The sequence below is a fragment of the Phymastichus coffea genome, unplaced genomic scaffold (genome assembly GCF_024137745.1).
Source record: "Phymastichus coffea isolate CEN01 unplaced genomic scaffold, Cenicafe_Pcof_1.1 PCOF00061, whole genome shotgun sequence".
Lineage (NCBI taxonomy): Eukaryota > Metazoa > Arthropoda > Insecta > Hymenoptera > Eulophidae > Phymastichus > Phymastichus coffea.
Genome location: NW_026706872.1, coordinates 1,405,297 through 1,427,605, shown reverse-complemented (window position 1 = coordinate 1,427,605; position 22,309 = coordinate 1,405,297). Strand labels below are relative to the sequence as shown.

The window sequence follows — 22,309 nt, the reverse complement described above, 5'->3', positions numbered from 1 at the left end:
ATCGATCCGCCTACTCGCTCGCGCGATAACCCTACGCGTAAATGACGGCTTTGCGCGCTGCTCGCCTCGCTCCTTCGCCGTTTCCCCATGACGCTCTATGACTATTGATTGCGGTTGCCCGATGGCTTGGCTCGACTGCCGCTGGTTACTCGTCCACGTCCAGGTAGGCATTTCACTTTCTCTTGGCTTCGCTACAGCTCACTTCGGTATTGCACTATCGCGTCTTGCCACCTGCAACTTGCCTTCGTCGCAAAAACGTCGACGAAACGCTCCCTGCCAAGCGATCGACGGTTACAGCTCAGCACTTTCATCGCTAGATGCAAGCTGCGAACGTCTACACTTGAGCCATGTGGGCGCTTACTTCCTCGCGCCCTAGTCATACGTGCTTAACAAGCTTCATTACTGAAAGCTTTCAGTTTTGGTCCACTTTTCACACATTTCACTAAATTCCTTTGTAGTTTCGCTACTATTGCATATTGTACAGGGGCTGTCTTCGAGGACAATTGAGAACAAAACGTTGTTCATAAAAAGAAATCACCAAATTGTCTTCAGTTTTAGTTGTCAATGGTTTTAGTTTACGACGATGCCCAAAGCAATATCAATATACTTGAATCTTTTGAGCGTGACTATCAAATTCTTATTCAATTACCATTATTCTAGCACGATCGACAAAGAAAATATTGAACAGGCAATTCGTTAAAAATTACTCTTTCCAAGGCATGAACACTGCGAAATCGAAGAAGAAAGTCCTTGTTAATGTTCAGGGGTATTTTCAGTTTCGGCGATAAAAATTCACCGTCTAAAATACAGCAAGTTTTTACATTAATTTTAGATACGAATGACATCGTTTTAATATGTTGAAGCGTCATGATAATTATTCAAACTCAACTACTATACGAGATCGTTTACTATAAAGAATATGGAGGGTCATCGAGTGTTTCGTTTTTATCTTGTAACAAGCAGATAACAATCGTTTATTCTTGAAATTCGAAAGGCATGCCGCTTGAAAGTTTGACAAATGGCTCTGTTGATTGAATATTCAAGTTGTTGCAGTGAACCATCGAAAATGTACTGTGTCATTCAATGTATGAGCTTCAACATCGTTTTCAAAAGAATGGTATCGTCTGTGGATTGCCGACGAATGCTTTCAATAAATCGATAAACTGCATCAAACTACGTTCGATTTTAAAAGTGAAGCCGCATCAAAAGTAATTATTTTTCGGACAACTGGATTGTCGAAAGTTTCAATTTTCTTTGGCAAAAGTATTGCTGTGTACAATGAGGCCCAAGTCGACCATGTTCCTTGCTAATCGTCATTTACAAATCAGAATCAATAAAGAAGAATAAATGTTGTAATGAATATTGCGCAAATAACGTAAAATAACGAATGTATGATATGTGCGGCACGACATGTATATGTATATGATTCAAACTTTGTTTGAAACAAAAACACATCTTGTCGAATCATGCATTGATGTGTTGCTGTTGAAAAAACACATCTTTTTTCAATCGGGTGCGCACATACATCAAATCATAATATCTAATAGAAATTCTCTCTCGAGTCGGAGGTAGCATGTTATATATATTGCTTTTAAACGCTTAGAATATCGAAAAATTATATAATCTTACAGTTAATTCTAATAAAAATATGTTTTCATACATGCAGTGGTGCCGCCAGGTGACGAAAAATCTTTTACTTATTAAACTACCGACTGCAGCTAAGTAGGAACATCCTCCATGTATGTACATGCATACGTACTCCCGTACGTATATGTATAACAGAGAGTGAGAGAGAATAGTGTAGTGACAAAACCATATAGCGATATCATAAGGCATATAGAAGGCTCGAAGCTCTATCTGCTGTATTATATACTGTAGCAGCTCGACTTTTGTTTGGGTGACAGTTTCGTTTCGTTTCGTTTTAATGGCTGTGGGTACCTGAGGACTCCGATGCGCCACAATTCATTGGGTGACAGTGAAAAAAATCTTCGACATTCTCAAATTTGTTCTACAACCGACGTTGATAATTCGGTTGCTCAGTAATCGAGTCACTCTTTATTATTTTTTTAGATATGTGAAAATACTGAATCGAATCTGTAGTGCGGTCGCGGTGCACAGTCTTTCATTAGCTTGTAAATAAACTGATGCATTATAATTTTATCCACTCTTATAAGTTCCGAGCTTCTGAGTAAAGGCTGATTACAGCTTGTAATATTTCAATGGATGATCAGTACTACTGCTTGTTAATGAACAGAATACCAAGTTGCCATATTAGTCTATTTTTTAGAAAAACCAGCAGTCAGTGTTAAGATGGTTGCACACTGATATCTAACACTTCTGTGTTTCATTGTTTAATTGATTGTTGTGTTCAGTGTTAACCAATTTTGTTTTACAACTATTAAGTAGTGTTTTACATTGTGCACCTTATACAAGATTTGATTTTGAAAGAAATATGGCTATTATCTATTTAAATTAATGTTAGGACAGCTTTTCTTTGTTTATACCTGCCTACTTGCTAGACTTGTGCCCAGCATTCTAGGGATTATCTGTCATGGAGGCATTACGATTTGCTATACAGTAAGTCTATCACCTTTCAAAACTTTTAGGAAATTTTCTTTAAAACTCTTATTACCATATTAACTTTCCAATAAATCACTCATATTTAATTATAACATCTATATTTGACATATACTAGTCACTGCTTTTGTTAATACAATTTTATGATTTGGCTATGCTTTCATTAAGTCAACATATTATTCTATAAAGTTTATTATATATAATCATTCTTAGTTGAAAGAAAGTCTTTAATTTCTAATTTTTTACTTCTATGTTTCTCAGGACACGCTTAGGTGAGAGAATGGTCAGCATGAGCTCAATGCTAGTTGAAACTGTTAGTATAAACTATGAAGATTTTAATGAAAGTTTTTTAACATGCGGCACCTGCCTTTGCATGTATGATGGAAGTGAACATACTCCAAAGTTACTGCCATGTTCACATACTGTGAGTAAAAATAATCATTATACTTTATAGTATTTATAATATACTTATTTGTAACTATTGTTAGTTAATAATGAAAAGATAGAGATCAAGAATATTTTTACCTATTACTAACTGATTTTTCTTAACAGGTATGTTTACATTGTCTTACTAGAATTGCAGCATCACAAACGCGGGAAACTGGTTCATTCCGATGTCCCATCTGTAGGGAACTAATAACAATTCCTAGAGGTGGTGTTGCAGCTTTACCTCCCAGTTTTTTGGTTAATCAACTTTTGGACTTGATGTCTAGACAACGAAGAGAGGTTTATTTTGGCATTTATTAAGTTTTTATTATAGTCATTATTATTTTTGTGCTATCTTATCTGAACACTGTACTTTTCTACAGTTGTAAATATAATATATTACTGCTGCAACTTTGTTTATTATTAACTTTGTAAATGGCATTGGTTTGCATTCAAGTATCACTAATTGTTTGGACATAATACACTTCTTTATTTAATTTTAGGTCATACCAAAATGTTCAGTGCATACAAATCAAGAACTGTTGTTCTGTGAAACATGTGATACAGTTTTTTGCACAGTGTGTACTGGTGGAAGTCATACTGGAACATCACCTGGGTGTACTGAACATACTATTATACCATTTAGCATAGCTATTAAACGCATGTCGGAAATATTGCTGTATAAAGCAAATGAATGTATATCAAAGGTTGAATACACCTTTTCTTTGAATACTTTATAGAAACTTTGAATAAAGGCTGATCAGACTTTTATTTATTTAAGCTAACCCAAGCACAAGATTCTGTTAGTACAGAACTTCAAAGGCTAGATTTGGCTAAACAAAAGTGTCATGAAATTCTTGATGCTGAATTTAACAGTATTATTACTAAATTAGAAAGACGAAAGTCTGAGCTTCACGCTGCTTTAACAGTAGCTACAAAAGATAAAAGACGTGTTTTGGAGGAACAACATGCTCTCATTGAAACTGAGAAAAATAAAGTTGAACGTGAATGTGAAGGCCTGCAATATCAAGTACGTTATTCTAATTGATTTCTTTATTAATATGTGACATAAGTGTTTACTTGATTTCTTTGATATGAAGGTTGAAGTGAGAAATATTACGCAAAGAATTGGCAGTCTATCAGATCAACTTGATGCCGCCGTAGCACTAAGTGAACCTCGAGAAAATGCCTTTTTAACTGCGGAATTTAGTCACAACGATGCCGTGATACAATTGGAAAAAGCTCTAACTTCGGTTGGTAGAGTTAGATCTAGCACAACTCTACCAGGTGTGTAGTTTTACGTGTATTTTTTATGCATCTTTCCTCAAATGACCTAATGTAAAGGTAAATTACATATTACTAAAAAAACATTTCTTAGGTTTATGTCGAGCAAAGTTGATCGACACTGCAGTAGTGAAACTGCAGAGTACAATACTAGTGGAAACCGTAGATTATCATGGACATCCTCGAACCGCAGGTGGCGACCCAATTGCCGCTCAACTGAGTTTAGTTGACGATAAACGTCCTGAAAGCCAAAGTCTTTCTATAGAGACTCAAATAAAGGACTTGCAAAACGGAATGTACGAAGTAATATTCAGACTAGTACAAGCTGGGTGCTATGCTTTGAAAATATCTGTCTTTGACAGACCAATAAAAGATTATCCTTTATACTTTAATGTAACTGAACATAATGAACCTATTAAAGTTTACGGACTGAGGGGTTCTGATAAAGACGAATTTCATCAACCTGTTGCGATTGCTATCGACGACATTGGAAATGTGTACATTGTTGATACTGGAAATTCGCGAATAAAGGTAAATATGCTAAAGCTTGTTGACAATAATTTATAATTTTCTGAAAATATTCAAATAAATGCAAAATAGATAAACTAAATGATACATTTTAATACAGAAATAGAATTATGTACTTGGATATTTTGCAGGTGCTCGATGATAATTTGGAATTTCAAAGACATGTTTTCAATGAAGGATTAGATGGTCGAAGTTGTACAGGTGTCGCGGTTTCTGAACATGGTCTTGTAATTGTTAACTGGAGAACGAAAACAGTTACGGAGTTAACGACAACGGGGGACACAATTAAATCTTTTTCTCACAATGCTTTTCAGGTACACGTAAGAGATAAATCTTTATTGTTATTTTGCATATTCAAATTTCAATAATTTAATTTGCTTATTGTTTTTTTTTTATTTGATTGTGTAGGAACCTATCGATATAGCTGTTGATCGGAGTTATGGTCATATTTTAGTTGCTGACAATGGTCAATGCTGCGTATTTGTATTTGATTGTGATGGAAAAATTCTTTTTCAGGTTTCGTAGAAAGTTTATTAAACGTAATAATTGAAAATGATACATTTCACTAAACGTTTAACAAAAATTTAATGACGACCAGTATTTATGTCTACTAATTAATGACTTGAATACGTCTTTATTTTTCTTCTTTAGTGGACGACGTTTACTCTTATATTTTTAAATAAAGTACAATAATGACTTGTTCATTTTATATATTTATACAGTTTTTTTCTTCAGGTCGGAAAGAAAAACAATCTGAAATTAATAGTATCGGTAGCTATTGGACCTATTGGCGAAATTCTGGTTGCTGGAGTAAGTGTACACATTTTCTCTGCAAAAGGCGACTTTATGGAAGAAATTGCCACAGAAGGGAAAGGTAAATAATATATATATTACTATGTGGTATGTGAGAAAGTGCTGGATATCGTGTTTCTTATATGAAATATGCCACACAAGATCTGTGCTGCTATTGTTTCATTAATGATTTTCCAATAGTCCAATCTAAACGTCGCGATCCTAAAAAGTTGAATAGAACTTAGAATGTGCAGTGTCATTCGCATTCTTAATGTGATTTGGCTTGAATACTACAAAGAGATAATCGCGAGCCGCTCTATTTTAAAAATTTTTCATTTCGTGCCCTTCTTGAAAGTAATATTTATTTTTATCAATTCATCATATCAGTCAGTTGGTACATATTTCCCGTAATCAATAAACGGTTCGAAGTTTCATTCATTTTCAATCACTTGTTATTAATAATTATTATCAAAATTTTAATATTGTAATCAAGGCACAGGCAGATTTGGTGGAATTGCGGTGGATAATGAAGGCAGAATATTAGCATCTTACGCTGAAAAGGGCCGCACTGTAATTCAAGTATTACAACTAGCCGATGGACAGATTATATCGGAAATTGATTCGCACAATTCCAAATTACGTCGCCCATCAGGATTAGCAATTTTACCTAATAAACATCTTATCGTGGTAGATTTAGGAAATGACTGTGTGAAAAAGTACAGATATTGGTAATAGATGGCAAGGAGTTTACAGAAAATTTACTCAAATACTATCAAGATTATTGATTTTCTACTTAATTATGAACTGCCACTTTCGAAACTGCAATAAGTCAAATTTCAAGGTATTCATTGGTTAATTTCATTGTTTTGAAATCATTAAAAGGTTGGATATATTAATGATTATTATTTCATTACTGCAACCATATTTTGCTTTCAAATACTATCTACGCATCAATTCTAAATATTTAAAATGAATAGATTACATGGATTCTCTTCACAATTACTGCCAAATTTGATATCAATACTCTTGGGATTAAAAAATCCCTTACTTTAATTGTATAAATTGACCAAAATCGAACTTGTTGCTAACGTCTTTCTTCAAGACTGTAGTATAAATATCCATTATACTAAAACGGATGATGCATTATAATGTACATGTACAGGCTTTGCGATCAAGCAAAACCATTTGTTTTTATAATTGAAGATAATGTTATGAGTGTGAACATATGAAAACATTACTAAAAGTAATGTAAAATATCTTTACTATAGCTAGAATTATCTGCGTATTATGTTATTTGGCGGAATCTACAATTTCAAATTACTATTGTGTCACAAACACTAAATAATTATCAAAAGCATAAATATAATACAAAATGTTTATGGGCTTTTTGCTGCTATATTAAGAATGTTATTTTGGAACCATCAAGTCAAAAAGCTTATTTTAACCAAAGTTTTTGATTAATTGCATTACTTACATTGAAAATCTTTTGTAGATTACATCATAGTTCTTAGAAAATAATTTAACTGCATGGAAATATTGGGAAAAATTCAAAGTGCACTATCAATATAGTGAGAAAAGTGTTTTTGGCTATAAATTATAAATGAACACCGGTAGCCAAAATTAACTTTACCTGTCTGATACTTATTAGGAATATCTTAATTTTAAATACAGTTACCTGATTTAAAAAAATTGTAAAAAGAAATGATTTTCAAGAGAATGTCTTTAAAGTGTGCGTGTGTGTGTGTGTGTGTGTGTGTGTGTGTGAGTGTGTGTGTGTGTGTGTATGTATACTATGAAAAACCGCACAATAACAACCCTTGTAAAAAAACACAAATACAAAAGGCACTTTTGTTTACAATTTACACTTTTAATATTAGGACTAGATTGGATCGTTGACTCAATTTTATTAACAATAAAACGTTCAACTTTCTTCAAACATGGTGATTTTGTGACTGATGCTTAATCTTCTCGCAAGTGTCCTATATTATTATTTTCAAAAAGCAGATATTCCAAGTATTGTTAAATCATAGTAAATTAGAAAATTAAATTAACGCGTTCTGTGCGATATGATCCTATTGATCTTTTCTTCTTTATCTGATGTAAAATGATTCGTTATGAGTTAGGAACACTTATTTTTTGTATCCTAGTATTATTAAATTTTAATCTATCATTTTGCTTATTCAAGAAGACATTTGATACGAATAGATTTTAAGAGTTTTATTTATGAACAATTAAATTATATTTAATTCTATTTCATAAAATCTTTCGTAATTTTTAGTTCCACATTTGGGGAACAAATTACTTGATTCACTGTAGTAGTGAGCATGTTAAACTCTCGGTATTATTATTATTATTATTATTATTATTATTATTATTATTATTATTATTATTATTATTATTATTATTATTATTATTATTATTATTATTATTATTATTATTATTATTTAAAATCTTATCTTCAAAAATACGAGGCTAAATATTGTTTTATTGAAATTGCTCAAGTTTTCGCGCAGTTTCACTTATGTTCATTTTCTAAAGACTATTGAGTCTTGTGGTAAAAAATGACTTAAAAATGTTTAATTATTTTTATTATTTCGTAATTTATAATAAATTCAGCAGTGTCATCAATTTTATAATTATTTCGATTAATACATAGTAATTTTTTTTTTTTTTTGTTTAATACATAGATATAATATTGAAATTTTTCTTTTGGCCCTTAAAAAAATCGCTATTGCTTTTTATTCTAGTGTTATTTCATTCAATATATGTGTATGTATAATAAGTAAGTAAATAGCTGTGTTTAGAAAAAGATGTAACTTGAAAGATCATATTTAAAATGTGTAAGAAAAGTAATGTCACATAACATAAGCCTCTTAATTTTAAGAGATTCGTGATTTTGTAAACATTGATAAAATAATTATAAACAAATAGTTTGATTATTTATAAATTATCAGTTAAAATGAACAACAAGAAAAAAAGTAATTTTTTCATCTCCAAAAACAAACAATTGTCAATAGTCGTATTAGTTTGCTAAAAATATAATACTAAATCTAAATCAACAAATTATCCCTTCACATTGTTTATAATTTTTTTATATAATTTATAAATTAAGCTTTTGCTTAATTTTTATAACTTACATCTGAAAAAATGTGTAAAATTTGGTGTTGTAGCATACGTTTATGACATATTTTGTATTATTCTAAGAAGAAATGCAGAGGTGAGAAACTTCCAATCGCTCGTGACCTTTTATATATTACTTTGACTGGTTATTTTTGTAACATTTGAAACTTACTTTCTAGTCATACCTAAACTATTACTGTAAAATTAATAGTGAATAGTACACTATACATAGTATAATGTTATACAGTCACAGTAATTATTTTGTAAATAAAATATTTTGAACTTTTGAGTGCTGGTTGGTTTTTCCTTTAATTGAGTCACGTCAACTAAAAAATAATATGTTACTGGTGAACAAAAAATTTTGCGCGATAATTGCAATCATACGTAAGGTTTTTTTGATAGCAAAGTGTAAAATTAGAAAGTTGAATGAATATATATGTCATAGTCCTCTTGTTAAATTTAGAACCAAGTATTGTATAATATTAAAAATAGTTTTAATTTTACTATAAAAATTAAAAAAAAAAAGAAATTATTATCATGGTTATAGGTCGTAAAGCTTCAGATCTTGCGGACGAAGTTTTAATAGAAAAACTTGTGACTTCAATTTTTTTTACGTTGAATTACATGAAATGTGATTGCAGAAAGTCTAGTATACCGTGAGGGGCGTCTCCGGCCAAACGGGTTAAACAAATGAAACGAGTATTGGTGAGTGTAGAGAACTTGGAAAATCGCATTTTTAATAACTAGTCGTTGGTATCGTATTTGGAGTTTATTTTCATTTGTTTCTATTGTTATTTTAGCATTTTATTAAAAAATGTTCTATTTTTTGTGTCAGAGTAGAAATCATATACACTTTTTATGATAGAATTTTAATTGTTGTTATACATATTTTTTTATTTTTAACGGGCCTTCAATACGGAATGTTGAAAGATTACCTATATAATAATACTATTATTTGTAGCTGTAACTGGAAAAATTTTTAAGAAATAATATCTTAAAGATAGCGCACTTTTATAGATTATATACAACTTTCTGTGCGGTGATATGAGAAAATGTAAATATTTTAGATTATCTTAATGAAGTAAATACAGGATAGAAAGTGAACATTTTATAGGTAAAAACTTAAGTTTCCTGATGGTATATTGCAAGCATCGATAGCCTTAGATTTTTGTAAGTTATTCACGAATATATCGCTAAAAAGTGCTGAAAATCGATGCCGCAGCACTAAACTAATTCATCAAATTGCTTGGATAATTTTTTCTGATGAATATTAACATTCCTACACCGATATACGCATTCGAAATAATTTTTTTTAAATTAACCAAAGTATATGTCGACTATCAGAAAAAAACGATTCTACGAGGAAAACCTTTAATTTGTTTTAGGCATTGAAATTTTAAATAATGATCCGAAGAGAAATTTAAAAAGAAGTATATTGTTACAGTTATTAATAATCGCAAGGAAATAGAGGACAATCAATTTTAGAGCGCACAGTCAGAGAAAATATTTTCAAAAATAGAGTTTATGAAATAGATTTCTATACAGTTTATAAACATAAAAAAATAAAGTCTTTTCTTATTATTTTGGATACTTCAGCATTATCATTATAATTTTTTTTGCAGAAACTGTATTTTCTACTCTTTGCTTGATTTATTTAAAAAAATCGTTGGTCTCATTTTATGTTGTCTATGATACTTTCAGTTAAATTTAATTTGCTCTTATTACACTCATATATACTTAAAAATTTGTAGTCAAAAAACTATTTGTATAATTTATTTTAAAGAAAAATTAAAATTATCCGACAGGGAGAGTACCGAGAAATAAATATAAATAAACATTTTTAGGCTATTATTTTATAAGAATAGATAATACGTTTTGATTTACTATATCAACATCGATATTAAGTACAAAAAAATGTGTTGATTTCGATGATTCTTAGTATTTTTTTTTTATTTCGAAGATTTGAAATAATTAAATTAATTGACTGTTTGTTGGTATTATATACTGTTTTAATCAATAAACTATATTTAGTTTTCTGCAAAAAAAATAAGTCATACCAACTAAATACATTATTAAACGTTACCAATTTGGAAATACAGAATTTAGAGTCAGAAGGGTTTCCGTGGCTGATTGATGTCCACGGAAACACTTTGATATTTATAATATATACACTAGCGATCACGTACTTTTCTCCTCCTTCCCTCCTCTCCAGGACCAAAATTAGGTAAACATTAGTTTTATATCATTGGTGAATGGTAATCTACCAAGATGGGTAAGGTCGCGTTTGAAAGTTCTTTTCAAAAATTTTCAAGCGGTATTTATCACAAATGCAATCAAATGTTTTTTCTAATTTTTTTAAACAAAAATTCTTAATTGTAAAATCTAAAAAATTTGCTCATCTTTAATTTTTGGTCAATTATCGAAAAAATTTGCAAAAAAATTTAAAGTACATCATTTTAAAGCTCTTTTAAAGTCTTATCCTATTTGAATCCTATGAATAATATTTAAAAAGGTATACTTGATTTGATGAGAGTAGAGATATTACATTATTTGAAATCGTAATCAATAATATCACTCGGCATGTTGAAACTACTTTGTATTAATAACTTATATGAATCTATAATGTCTGGTTATTATTTCTTGTTAAGTAAACAAGTTTCCCGATTAAACATGTATTGGCATTTGAATTTTGAAAGCATTTTTATTTTTATATACGAATTTTTTTATTTTTTTTCAACGCACCGACTAAGAACGAAAAAGTGACAAATTTTTTCTTTCTAAAATAATCTGAAAAATGTCCACGATATTCCACGTAGAAAAATACATATTTTTTTCTCTTATTTGACTTTATGAAGTAATGGAAAGTTAGATAAAAGTGTCAATTTCCAGAAAAATGCTCTTACGCGCGTCCAATTTAGTGAACGTAAATTTTTATAAGTGATTTAATAGAGCTTTAAAATGACGCACTTCAAAATGTGTTACTATTTTTTCGATAATTGGCGAGAGATCAAAGATGAGCAACATTTTTAGAATTTATAATTTTGAATTTTTGTTTGAAAAAAATTGAAAAAAGCATTTAATTTTATTTGTAATGCATACTATTTGAATGTTCTTAGAAAGAGATTTCAAACATAACATTGTCAGTTTCATAGATTACTTTTCATCAAAGATAAAACTTTAAAGTTTAACCAATTTTACTCAATCGAAGGGATCGATAAAATTATGTGACCAGCAATGTAACATATCTAAATATTTTTATTTCGAATTTTAAGATAGAAATTTGGGAATCTAGTCGTCAATATATTATTAACAATTTAATTATTTAAATGACGATACTTTATCAAAGAAAATTACATAATCAATCCAAGCCAGATGGTTTTCGTATATAACCAATACGATCATTTTAAATATAGCAAAAATTTACTAACAAAATATGCTCCTGATTTCGTAGAATATATAATTAATTAAATGGCTTTAATTTTTTGCTCTATTTATGATGAATCATGTATGTGTGTTAAATGATTTCTAATTTCTTAGCGATTGAATAGATTTTCGAAAATTACAAATATAATCATTAAAACCTTAGAAATTAACTATCCTAAATAAATATTTGTGATGGCTCGCATTGACACCCTTGACGAAAATATCATACTCAATAATTTTTTTTGAATATAATAGTATGTTGCACACATTCTTGTTAAAATAAATTAGTTGTATGGAAATGAAACTCTAAACGGTAATGGTAATAAATTAAACAAAAATTTTATTTGTTGTTATACTTATTCATCCAAATCAAAATTCGCCATATCTTAAAATTACTCAAACGACCTACATTCATTTACAGAAAGTATGCAAATTTCTCTTCATTATAGTTCATTTCAACATAAATACTATTACAATTATTGAGGTAAGATGTCGAGATTAGAGACCGCGTGAGTGGAACGACATCGCGCCCTGACTTATATTTTTAATTCTAAATTCAATATTTAATTATAAATTAGTATTAGTTTATTTGTCATCGTATCACTTTTCAAATCCGTATCTTCAGCATATTCAATATTCAAAGTAGGTGTCATAAGACAAGAAATCATTTGGCCTGCTTATAGACACTAACTTTTTAGTAGGTGTTTTGCTGCAAATTCATTATGCAGTGCTCTGGTTGTAATCAATATTTTTGCGACTGTTTAAAAATTCTCGTGTTCATCGTGTATTGAAAAATGAAGTTTTATTAAGTCTAATGTACGATTTCTACAAAGTAATCGTAGTTTTTGTGACACTGAAATTATTGTAATAACTAATTAATCATTATACATACTCTTCTAAAATGGGAATCAGAAAGTCAGTTTTTCTTCATAATTTTCCTACATCAATCCTTAGTTCTTCTAATTAATTAATAATAATAAAATAATAAATAAAATAATAAATAATAAACAAAAACTGTCCGATAATCATGGCTCGCGCAGAGCTAATCGCTGCAATCGCTACGACATCGATAGCTAATCGGGTACTGAATAAAATTCCTCAATGTGGCTGCCTTCAGCTGATTAGACTTCTATACTTATGTCTAGATTTGGCAGTGTAGCAAAATAAGCGCAAAAACCTGCTGACGGGAGTAGCCGCAAGCCCAGAGGAATCAAAATTCTCACCCTTACTCTTTTAGTCAAGTAGAAATTAAAGAAAAAAAGAAAAGTAGAGAAAAGAATAAAAGTATGTTGAGAGACGTTGAAAAAGGAAAATAAATAGTTGGAAAATATGAGAAAAAGATAAATCAGAAAAAAAAATCTAAAACAATAAATAGCATAAAGATTAATAATAATAATAATTATTAAATAATTATCTAATAATGATTACACAGGTATGCAAAATAATAGATTTTTTTTACTCCAAGAATACTAGTAATCTATCTCAGAGGATTTTGATGCGCTGAACTAATATCCGCTCTTGAAATTGCTATATCACATCTCATTTTCAAGATATCCTAATCTAAAAGTCTAAAAAACGCATTTTTTGGCTATATTTGAGCATTTATTACTTCACGAAAAATTTTTTGTTCTATAAACAACTCATACCATCTAAAAGTACAACTTTTACCCTTCAAAACTCATTTTTTAGATTTGGAATCTTTTTTTTTTTTTTCATCGTCAATTGAATTTAAGTATTTTAGTGGTATCTTAATATAGCATAGGTAATTGTTTTATCTAAGTCGATGTACCAGACCATGCAAGTGACATTGTAGGGTTTTTTTATATATATAAGGGTTTTTTTGAATCGCTGATCACGAATCAGAGGTTCTTTGACCTCTATCACGTCAGCTTTAAGGTCATTTGAAGTCAAATTGCTGTTAATTAAGAAAAAAATTTGAATTATCTGAAAAAATCAAATATTAATTTTTTGTATCGCTGAATTTGAATATATCATTTGCTTGAGCCTACAAGGTCATGTAGAGGTTCGTTAAAGGACATTAAAGAGTTAGATAAACAGGACAACAGGCTTAAATAAAACAATGATCTATACAATGTTAAGATACCACTAAAATATTTAACTTCAATTGACGATATCTCGATGAAAAAGATATTCAAAATCTGAAAAATAGATTTTGTAGGGCAAGAGTTGTACTTGTAGATGGTATGAGTTGTTTATACAAATAATTTTCTCATTATGTAGTAGAAGCTCAAATATAGCCAAAAACGTGTTTTTTGCAATTTTAGGTTAGGATATCTCGAAATGTATATTTCAATTGTACATTATAGTGAAAACTGTTGATCTTGTACCCTTCACTGATCTTTTTAAAATGCCTTTTTTGATCTCTAAAGAATTGCATTTTGGGTGAGAACTTGAATGTAAAGGGTATGTTGAATTATTAATATAATTAAAATAATCAGAACAATCATTTCCTAATATGTTTGCTTAATGATAGACACATGCCAGAATCTCCAGTTAAACAAGCCAATGTTGAATGAAACTAAAAATTAGAGAAAAGGAAAAGAAAAATAAGAATTAAATAAAAATATAAAGAAAAGAAAAGTATTATGGAGAAAAACCTAATGAGAAACAGTAATTTTTAAATATTTGAATATTGAATATCAACTCAAATTTTCGTATTATATAGAAACGCGACGCGCGTGCAGTTGGTGGTGGGTCGCGGGTGCCGGTCACGTGAGCAGTGAGCCGTAAGCGTCTATATTTTCGTTGGTATATGTTAGCCTTGTCGAGAGGGCACGGGAGTAGCACAGCGCGGCTCAATGCGTAGCGTACTCCACTCCATTATTCTTGCAAGTAGCGCTAGTCTAGTCTCTCTTCGCAGCCGCGCTGATGCCAGCCAGTACGGAGTGCCAGTGCTTCATAGTAGCGTTGTTGTCAGTCCGGTTTTTAGCGCGAGTTGAGCAGAGCCGACTGCCGGGTCTCGAGCGTCGTTGATTCGGTGCTCGCATAGCCATTGAAGAGTTGAGCTCGGAAAGCGGTGGAGACCTCGCAGAACTCGCCTTCGCGTCGATGAGAAAATGTCGGGCTCGTCGAGTGCCCAACGGGTGCGCAAGTCTTCGCCGTGCTCCACGGCTAAGCAGGGTCCGATGAGAGCCACTCTGCCGGTCAGCTCGCTCCTTCGTCAGAGCAGGCAGCAGCAGGCACAGCCGCAACAGCACCATCATCACCATCACCAGCAACAGCCGCAACCGACACCCTCGGGCCAACCCCTGCGCAGTCCAACCGCTAGCCAGCCGGCGGTCTCCGCCGTGTCTCCTACCAATTCTTGGCGATCGCGCATTTCGCCCGAGACCTCGAGCTCCAGCTCTGGTCAGCGAAGCCCTGGTTCACTCTCCTACAAAGGTGCTTATCACACGCCAACGATCCGTCACCCACTGGTCAACCCACTAACGTTCACTTGCTCGCTCACGCTTTCAGGCTACTTTGCTGCCAAATCTAAGACCCTTAGTGGCCGCTGCACGGACGCTCTGACCGCCAGCCAGAACATCCGAAGAACGGCCTCACTCGATACCATTTACCTCAAGGGGCAGTGGCCACGCGATTCTCACTACATTCACACGAGCCTTCTCGTTGACAAGGCCACTCAGGTAACTGCTGACATTGTCACCAAAACAAGTTCCTTGAATCAAGTGCCAAACTTTCTCACCTTCTTGCAGACTGAGGAGTGGCCAAGCGAGCCTCAACGAAAGAGTCACAACCGCCACACTACTGAACAAACAATCCCAGATGAGAAGCTTGAGAAATATTTTAGGCACAGGTTCGTTTTTCCCTTCCTATTTGGTTTGCTTTTTAGTCCAAAGCAACATTCCATTATTCTTGTTTTCCATAGGTTACAGCGCACTAACAAAGAAGGGACTAGTAGTAGAGAAAGGACTGCTGCCTTTGGCCTTATCATGCCTGGAGGTCCACCACCAGCACTTCCTGGGGATCACTCTGTTCTTTTACCTAGTATTGCCTCTCAGACATCCAATTGTAAACCTCTCATTTTCCATTTCAAATTTCTTCCACTGTGTTGTGTGTGTGTGTCTATTTAACTTTATTTGTTTATGCTTCAAGATAATCAATACAGTTTGAACACAAAAGCCAGTCCCATGAACATACCTATCAAACCAATGAGGCCTCCTATGCGCTCTTCTATTGAAGGTCTAAATCAAGAGATTGAAGGTCTTGTGCTCAAATCTTCAAATAATCCAAGTGACCCTGATCATCAAATAGATGATAAAGTTAGTGTTAGATAACAAAAAAATCTTTGTTATATTAATGTTTCAATGTATCTCATTGATGTAGGATTCAAATATTTTTTTACAGTTTGCCAGATATCGTGATCAAATTACACCTGAGGGACATCGTGCACCTTTGGCTGATTTGTTTCGAGCCAATCGTAATGTCAATAGTGTCAACACTCAAACACCAGCTACAGATATACCTTCTAGTTCTTACTCATCAGGTAATCTTTGTTGAAATAATTTTAATTTGCAATTTCCATCTGAAACTTATGCTTTTCAAACCAGAAAATAACTTGGTTTTAATATGGCCATTAGATATTTATATGACTAAGAAATATTATTTAGGCCCACCATCTAGGAATTCAGAGTCTCCACTATTACCTGGTTTGATGGATGTATCCCGTCCATCGAGTGACCTATTACAAGGTTGGCTCATTTAAATGAATTTCAAACAGCTTGATTTTATCTGTTCATACATTGTCATTTATTTATACCTATTGAGTTATTATTTCTATATTTTTACTTTTAATTTGAAATTAGTACACCACTTTACTGTATGATACAAACTTAGTTGTGCCTTGTTTAAACATAAACTTTAATTGAGTTTTGCTTTAAGTTTTAATATCAGATAACTTTTTCTTACTATTTTTAATCAAAAACCAATTACATTGTTGGTTATATACAACTTTCTCCATTTTTTTGCATCAGATATAATTTATTTACACTGTGCAATGAAATATAACCCGAAATTTAAAGTTAAAACGAGACAATCTGAAACTTTATGTATAGACAAGACATCATAGTGCAATATTTATTTGCTAGTTGTAGTTATTACTACAGAAGAATTACCAATGGAATTTGTACAAAGGAAAAAATATAGTATTACATCGATAATATAAATGTACCATGCATTTTTTGAAGCAATAAGTGTGAATTTAGAAAAGTTCATAAAATATATAAAATTATGCGCGCGCGCGCGCACACACACGCACACACACACACTCGCTCACGCACACACATACACTCACTTGGTATTGATAACATTTTTACCGCAATATTTTTATCACAATAAGGTTTCATTTTTATTTGAATAGGTGGCAGTCGTGGCTCCACGCCAGAACAAGAACGAGAAGGACGATTAGGCACATCTCCTCACATAAACAGGTTTCTTGCTAGAGAACCACCTGATGGCTGTGAAAAAGTTAATACAAAGTTTGTTGAAGATATCAGGTGAGTATCAATCAAAATATTTCAACATTGGTATAAAAAATATGCTTGAAATTATTGCACTTGATAAAGTGATTTCGTGCGGTTCAATTCAATTGGAAATAAAAATTTTGTATTCAAGATATCCTTCTGAAATTTTATTTCAACGAGTGAAAAAGATTATAATGTAACAATTGTATACAAAATGAATTATTTTGGTGAAGTAATTACTAGAATATCTTTTTCGAACATGAACTATGCTACGTCGTTTTATAACCATACAAGGGTTTTATGATTAATGTCATCGATACTTGTAGATGTTCAAACAAACAATAAGTTCCGACTTGGCACCACTCTCAACATTACAATCGTGCTTGCGACCTAATCTCAATCGAGTAACTTGAAAAAGCTGTTCCATGAATAGTATATAATGATTTGACGCGGAAAAGATTAAGTAAATTTCTAAATGAACTAAGAATATAATTTTTCTCTTGAAAATCAGTAAGAAAGCTGTTTTCATTCCCGAGTAAATAATTTGACCCTAATAACTTAATAAAATCAAGATGAAAATGGATTTGTTATCTCGCTCATGTATAGAACTTTATTTTTTAATGCGAAACAAGCGCAGCAGCTTCACAAAACTGCTTGTCTGGTATAAATTGACACCATTGTTTTTCACTCGGACCTTTAAGGTTGTGCACTGTAGCTTTGACTTATAACGGGCCATCTTGTTGATAAAGTTTTTCAGCATCAAATACGAACTTTTCATTAATAATTATTGATTAACAGGCGACCAGTGGTAGATTTAAGCAAACTGGACTACTGCTCGAAACCATGCGTTGCATTCCAATTAAAGCCAAGTTTGGGTTCTGCATTTCTTCCATTACAGCAACAAGTTAGTTCCACAGTAATTACCAACGTGTTATCATCACCTCAAACAACTCCGATAACTCCTCCTCCAAAACCATAGTCTTTAATTCTACTTTTGCGTCTAAAATTGCGCAAACTCAATTATTGTATATGTATTATACATGCAATCACGCATATTTACATATACACTCACGCGCGAGCGCACGTGTATATTTTTTGATCAACGTTGTGGTTAGGAAGTAAATATTTTTCGCAAACAAACAATTCATATTCTAAGTAAACATCACTCACTTGGGGTAACTAATGACACAAAATGTAAGAATGATAAGAATAATATTCCCAGTGAACGATGAATGAATATTGTTCATCTTAATCAAGTCAGAAAGCCATGTAGTAGCCTGTAATACGAATTTTAAAAGATGGACAAATAAGTATAGCACAAATGTTCAATAACTGTTTAATTTTGACTTGTATTTTGATATTAATAATCTTGATGAAATTTAACAAAATATTAATTTTGAACAATAATTTGTGATAAAAAATCAAGCTTCATTATTGTGTTCGAGGAAACATTTACCAAAATTAATGTATTTTAATCCAATAAGTAATAATTAGAACGTGTTTAATTGTCTGGCTCCTAAAGTATTATATTGTTGGAGGCGTTTTTCAATTATTTACGTAAGTAAAAAAAGTTATGTATGCTTTCAGTCATACATAGAGATATCCTATTGTACTTTTTTAACTGTTGAACATTTTCAAATATTCTTACAAGCGACTATGATGTAAAGAAAAAGCTCATATTTAAACCACGATATAAAATTTTGATATCTTTTTATCTGATATTGTTATTAATTATACACACATTTGCGTAATACTTTCATTTTTTTATTTCAAAGGTGATTAAGAAATCATAATTTTATATAATTTCAGTAAAATTTGTACCCCTTACGTTTTTAATAAAATTGCTTTTTTATAAAAATTATTTATTCGCCTCGATTCGATGCATTCCATTCAAGTTTCAGAACACAAGGAAATTCTAGTAATGCGCAAACTTGAATAAATCAAATGTTGTAATATTAAGAGTTAATAATCTTTAATTTGAATAATAAATTTGTAAATAGAATCCATATTAACGCTATCGAAAAATGTTTTGTCAAAAATATTGGTGAAAAAAGAATACAAAAAATTCATTTAAAAGAACGACTTGGATGCAAAATCAAAAAACGTAAAAGCGAAACATATTTTTTTTGTCATGGGAACTTCGTTTTCAAACTTATTCAATCATATTTTTCATAAATTTACTGAACCTAAAGCAGTGCCGATTAGGATACAATATGTGAACAAAAATTTATTCTTATTGCATAAGTGTTATTGTAAAAAAATGCTAATTACATTTTTTGGATCACCCATCAAGCATTGAAAGCCCATCTTTTGAATTCTTACAAATTGAATATAATTGTGAAAAAAAATTTGTTCATGATTTCTATGAGAAGTATCGCTTTTTTTTTTTGTAAATATCTATCAGGGTAACCTGAATAAGGTGTTGCTATACGCTTGAGTAATCAACTCAGTTAAGATAGATAACTGATCAGTAGTGTAAGTACATAACGATTCTCTATTCGTTACTGAAAAACAAATGATATATTATGATTTCTGGCATTAATCGACAGTCCATTATTCTTTACCTTAATACTTTAACGCAAAAATTCAAATCAACCTGTAACTAACTCCACAGCATCCTGAATTTAACAGCAAATATGTTAAAAGCCCTTGATATCATATAGGAACAGTTTCTCCTCTGAGTCCGTTATATCACTCTTTCTGTGATGGTTTAGACAAGGTTTCGAGTTACATCTTCGTTAGAGCCCTGCTAAAAATGTATTATTGCAAATTATTTAAAAAAATTTGAATAATTTCCAATAGTGAATTTCTAATTGTCCAATTTTCACGATTCGAATTTTGTAAAAATTATTTTTCAAAATGCTTTGCAACAAAAATAAACATTTAGATATCTAATATATTAACAATGTTTGTTGAATAAAACAAAGGTACGTACGATCATAAAAAAATATTCCGTCCATCAACTTGAATTTGCTCAAAATAGTATATTACGATACGAGTGCGGGAAAATAGATTCTTGTCTTGTGTGGCGTTTACGCCCGAGCGAAGCGAGTGTACGAATAGTGAATTGATCTAGAACCGTGACTAGGTAGTCCCGAAGGTTTTTAAGTCGCTGAATCCAAATCCAGCGGTAGATTTTGTCCATCACGTCAGGTTCCCGAGATATCTTAACCTAAAAGTGCAAGAAACACTGTTTTTGGCTAACTTTCAGGTTATGTCAGATCTCTACTAGAAGTTTTTTTTTTAAACAGCCAACGGCATCTCAAAGAACTCTAACCCTTCAAAACTTTTCTTTCAAATTTGAAAAATCTTTTATTTTCGTTGAGATATCGATGTTTGAAGTTTCATATTTTGACGATTTCGCTAGTAGGCAGAAACGGCAGGATTCTCTTTACAAGACATTTCCAGGCTAAAAGACTACAGTTTGGTCCATGTCAACTGTATGTATGTATGCTTGTGTATACACACACACACACATTTTAACTTAGACCGTAGAATAACTAAAAACATTGCCAAGTATACGAAAAATGTTTCAGGTAAAAGTTGTATGATTCAGAGGGAGGTCAACTGACGAGGACATCAAACTTAACCTTCAATGTGATTTTCAAGGTTATTTGAAGGTCAACTTTATTTTCTCCAATATCGTCAAAATACAAAACTTTAAACATCGATATCTCAACGAAAAAAAAAAATTTTTTAATTTGAAAGAAGGGTTTTGAAGGGTTAGAGTTCTTCTTTGAGATGCCGTTGGCTGTTTAAAAAAAAAACTTTTAGTAGAGATCTGACATAACCTGAAAGTTAGCCAAAAATAGTGGTTTTTGCACTTTTAGGTTATGATATCTCGGGAACCTGATGTGATGGACAAAATCTGCCGCCGGATTTGGATTCAGCGACTCAAAAACCTTCGAGAGTACCTAGTCACGGTTCTAGGTCTTTTTAGCTATTGCCCTGTATAATTTTATTTTGCATTTCTTAATTTTTTTGATTAGTGTATACTTTTGGATGTTATACTTAGGACAATCAATGATAACATGTTCGATGTGCTCAGATCAAAAACCATAATCGCATCTGGCTGAATTCTTTTATTTTTTAAGTGCGTATACTTTTATTTAATATGAATAGTGATTTCATCTAAATCTATTGATCATTGTGAAATGATTACGTTTTTTAATAACATTTTTAAGCCAATGGTAATGTTTAGTTTTAATAAATTAGTGTTAAAAATATTTTATGCCTTTGAATTTCCTTTGTCTTTCAAGGTAATCTATTGCTTTTGATTTATATCTATTTTTATATTTTTCATACGAGTCCGAATAAAAAAGTTAAATTTTTATTTTAATCCTATTTTTTATTGTTTTTTTGGCAAGTACATCAGCTTTTTCGTTGCTAGTAATATCTTTGTGAATTGGTATCCAGCATAGTTGTAATTTAATATTTTATTGTATAAGTTGGAGAATTCTTTTTTTATTTTGAGAATAATAAAGTTTAAATTTTTTGTTTTACTTGGATTATAGTTTACTAAAGTATAGCGAACTTTTTAAAGTCTGTGAAGATTATAGCTTCAGAAATTTGTTTTTCTTGTATAAGGTTTAGTGATTTTAATATAGCGGTATGTATTTACTCAGTCTGAGAAGGTTGTCGATGCTGATGCCCAGGTGCTTCACCTACCTTTTATG

The 22,309-nt window shown here is 31.5% G+C and overlaps 2 protein-coding genes and 1 long non-coding RNA gene across 7 annotated transcripts; 2 read left to right on the top strand and 1 right to left on the bottom strand.

The window, feature by feature from the left end:
• Positions 1–24: 24 nt before the first annotated feature.
• Positions 25–8,038, top strand: LOC131666869 (tripartite motif-containing protein 2-like). 2 transcript variants are annotated; one of them, XM_058939877.1, is made up of 12 exons: positions 147–163; positions 1,667–2,577; positions 2,839–3,001; positions 3,130–3,303; positions 3,507–3,710; positions 3,785–4,033; positions 4,104–4,290; positions 4,382–4,818; positions 4,947–5,129; positions 5,224–5,331; positions 5,551–5,689; positions 6,101–8,038. In XM_058939877.1, exons 2-12 carry the CDS (start codon positions 2,552–2,554, stop codon positions 6,337–6,339), a joined length of 2,109 nt encoding a protein of 702 aa, XP_058795860.1. In that variant the 5' UTR covers positions 147–163; positions 1,667–2,551; the 3' UTR covers positions 6,340–8,038. The 2 variants fall into 2 exon arrangements, with proteins under 2 accessions (XP_058795861.1, XP_058795860.1); XM_058939878.1 differs by lacking the exon at positions 1,667–2,577 and having other exon boundaries at positions 25–163.
• A 6,927-nt stretch (positions 8,039–14,965) lies between these two features.
• Positions 14,966–19,422, top strand: LOC131666791 (glucocorticoid-induced transcript 1 protein-like). 4 transcript variants are annotated; one of them, XM_058939716.1, is made up of 9 exons: positions 14,966–15,552; positions 15,628–15,797; positions 15,867–15,967; positions 16,040–16,182; positions 16,267–16,433; positions 16,498–16,657; positions 16,782–16,862; positions 17,531–17,666; positions 18,432–19,418. In XM_058939716.1, the coding sequence occupies exons 1-9, from the start codon at positions 15,228–15,230 to the stop codon at positions 18,610–18,612; spliced, it is 1,464 nt and encodes a 487-aa protein (XP_058795699.1). In that variant the 5' UTR covers positions 14,966–15,227; the 3' UTR covers positions 18,613–19,418. The 4 variants fall into 4 exon arrangements, with proteins under 4 accessions (XP_058795699.1, XP_058795700.1, XP_058795698.1 ...); XM_058939717.1 differs by having other exon boundaries at positions 16,519–16,657; positions 18,432–19,410; XM_058939715.1 differs by having other exon boundaries at positions 15,867–16,182; positions 16,519–16,657; positions 18,432–19,422.
• A 182-nt stretch (positions 19,423–19,604) lies between these two features.
• On the bottom strand, positions 19,605–21,176 carry LOC131666792 (uncharacterized). Its single transcript, XR_009302132.1, has 4 exons — positions 20,911–21,176; positions 20,569–20,805; positions 20,198–20,382; positions 19,605–20,137 (listed from the first exon to the last, which is right to left on the bottom strand). It is a non-coding gene; the product is annotated as an uncharacterized LOC131666792 (long non-coding RNA).
• Positions 21,177–22,309: the final 1,133 nt, after the last annotated feature.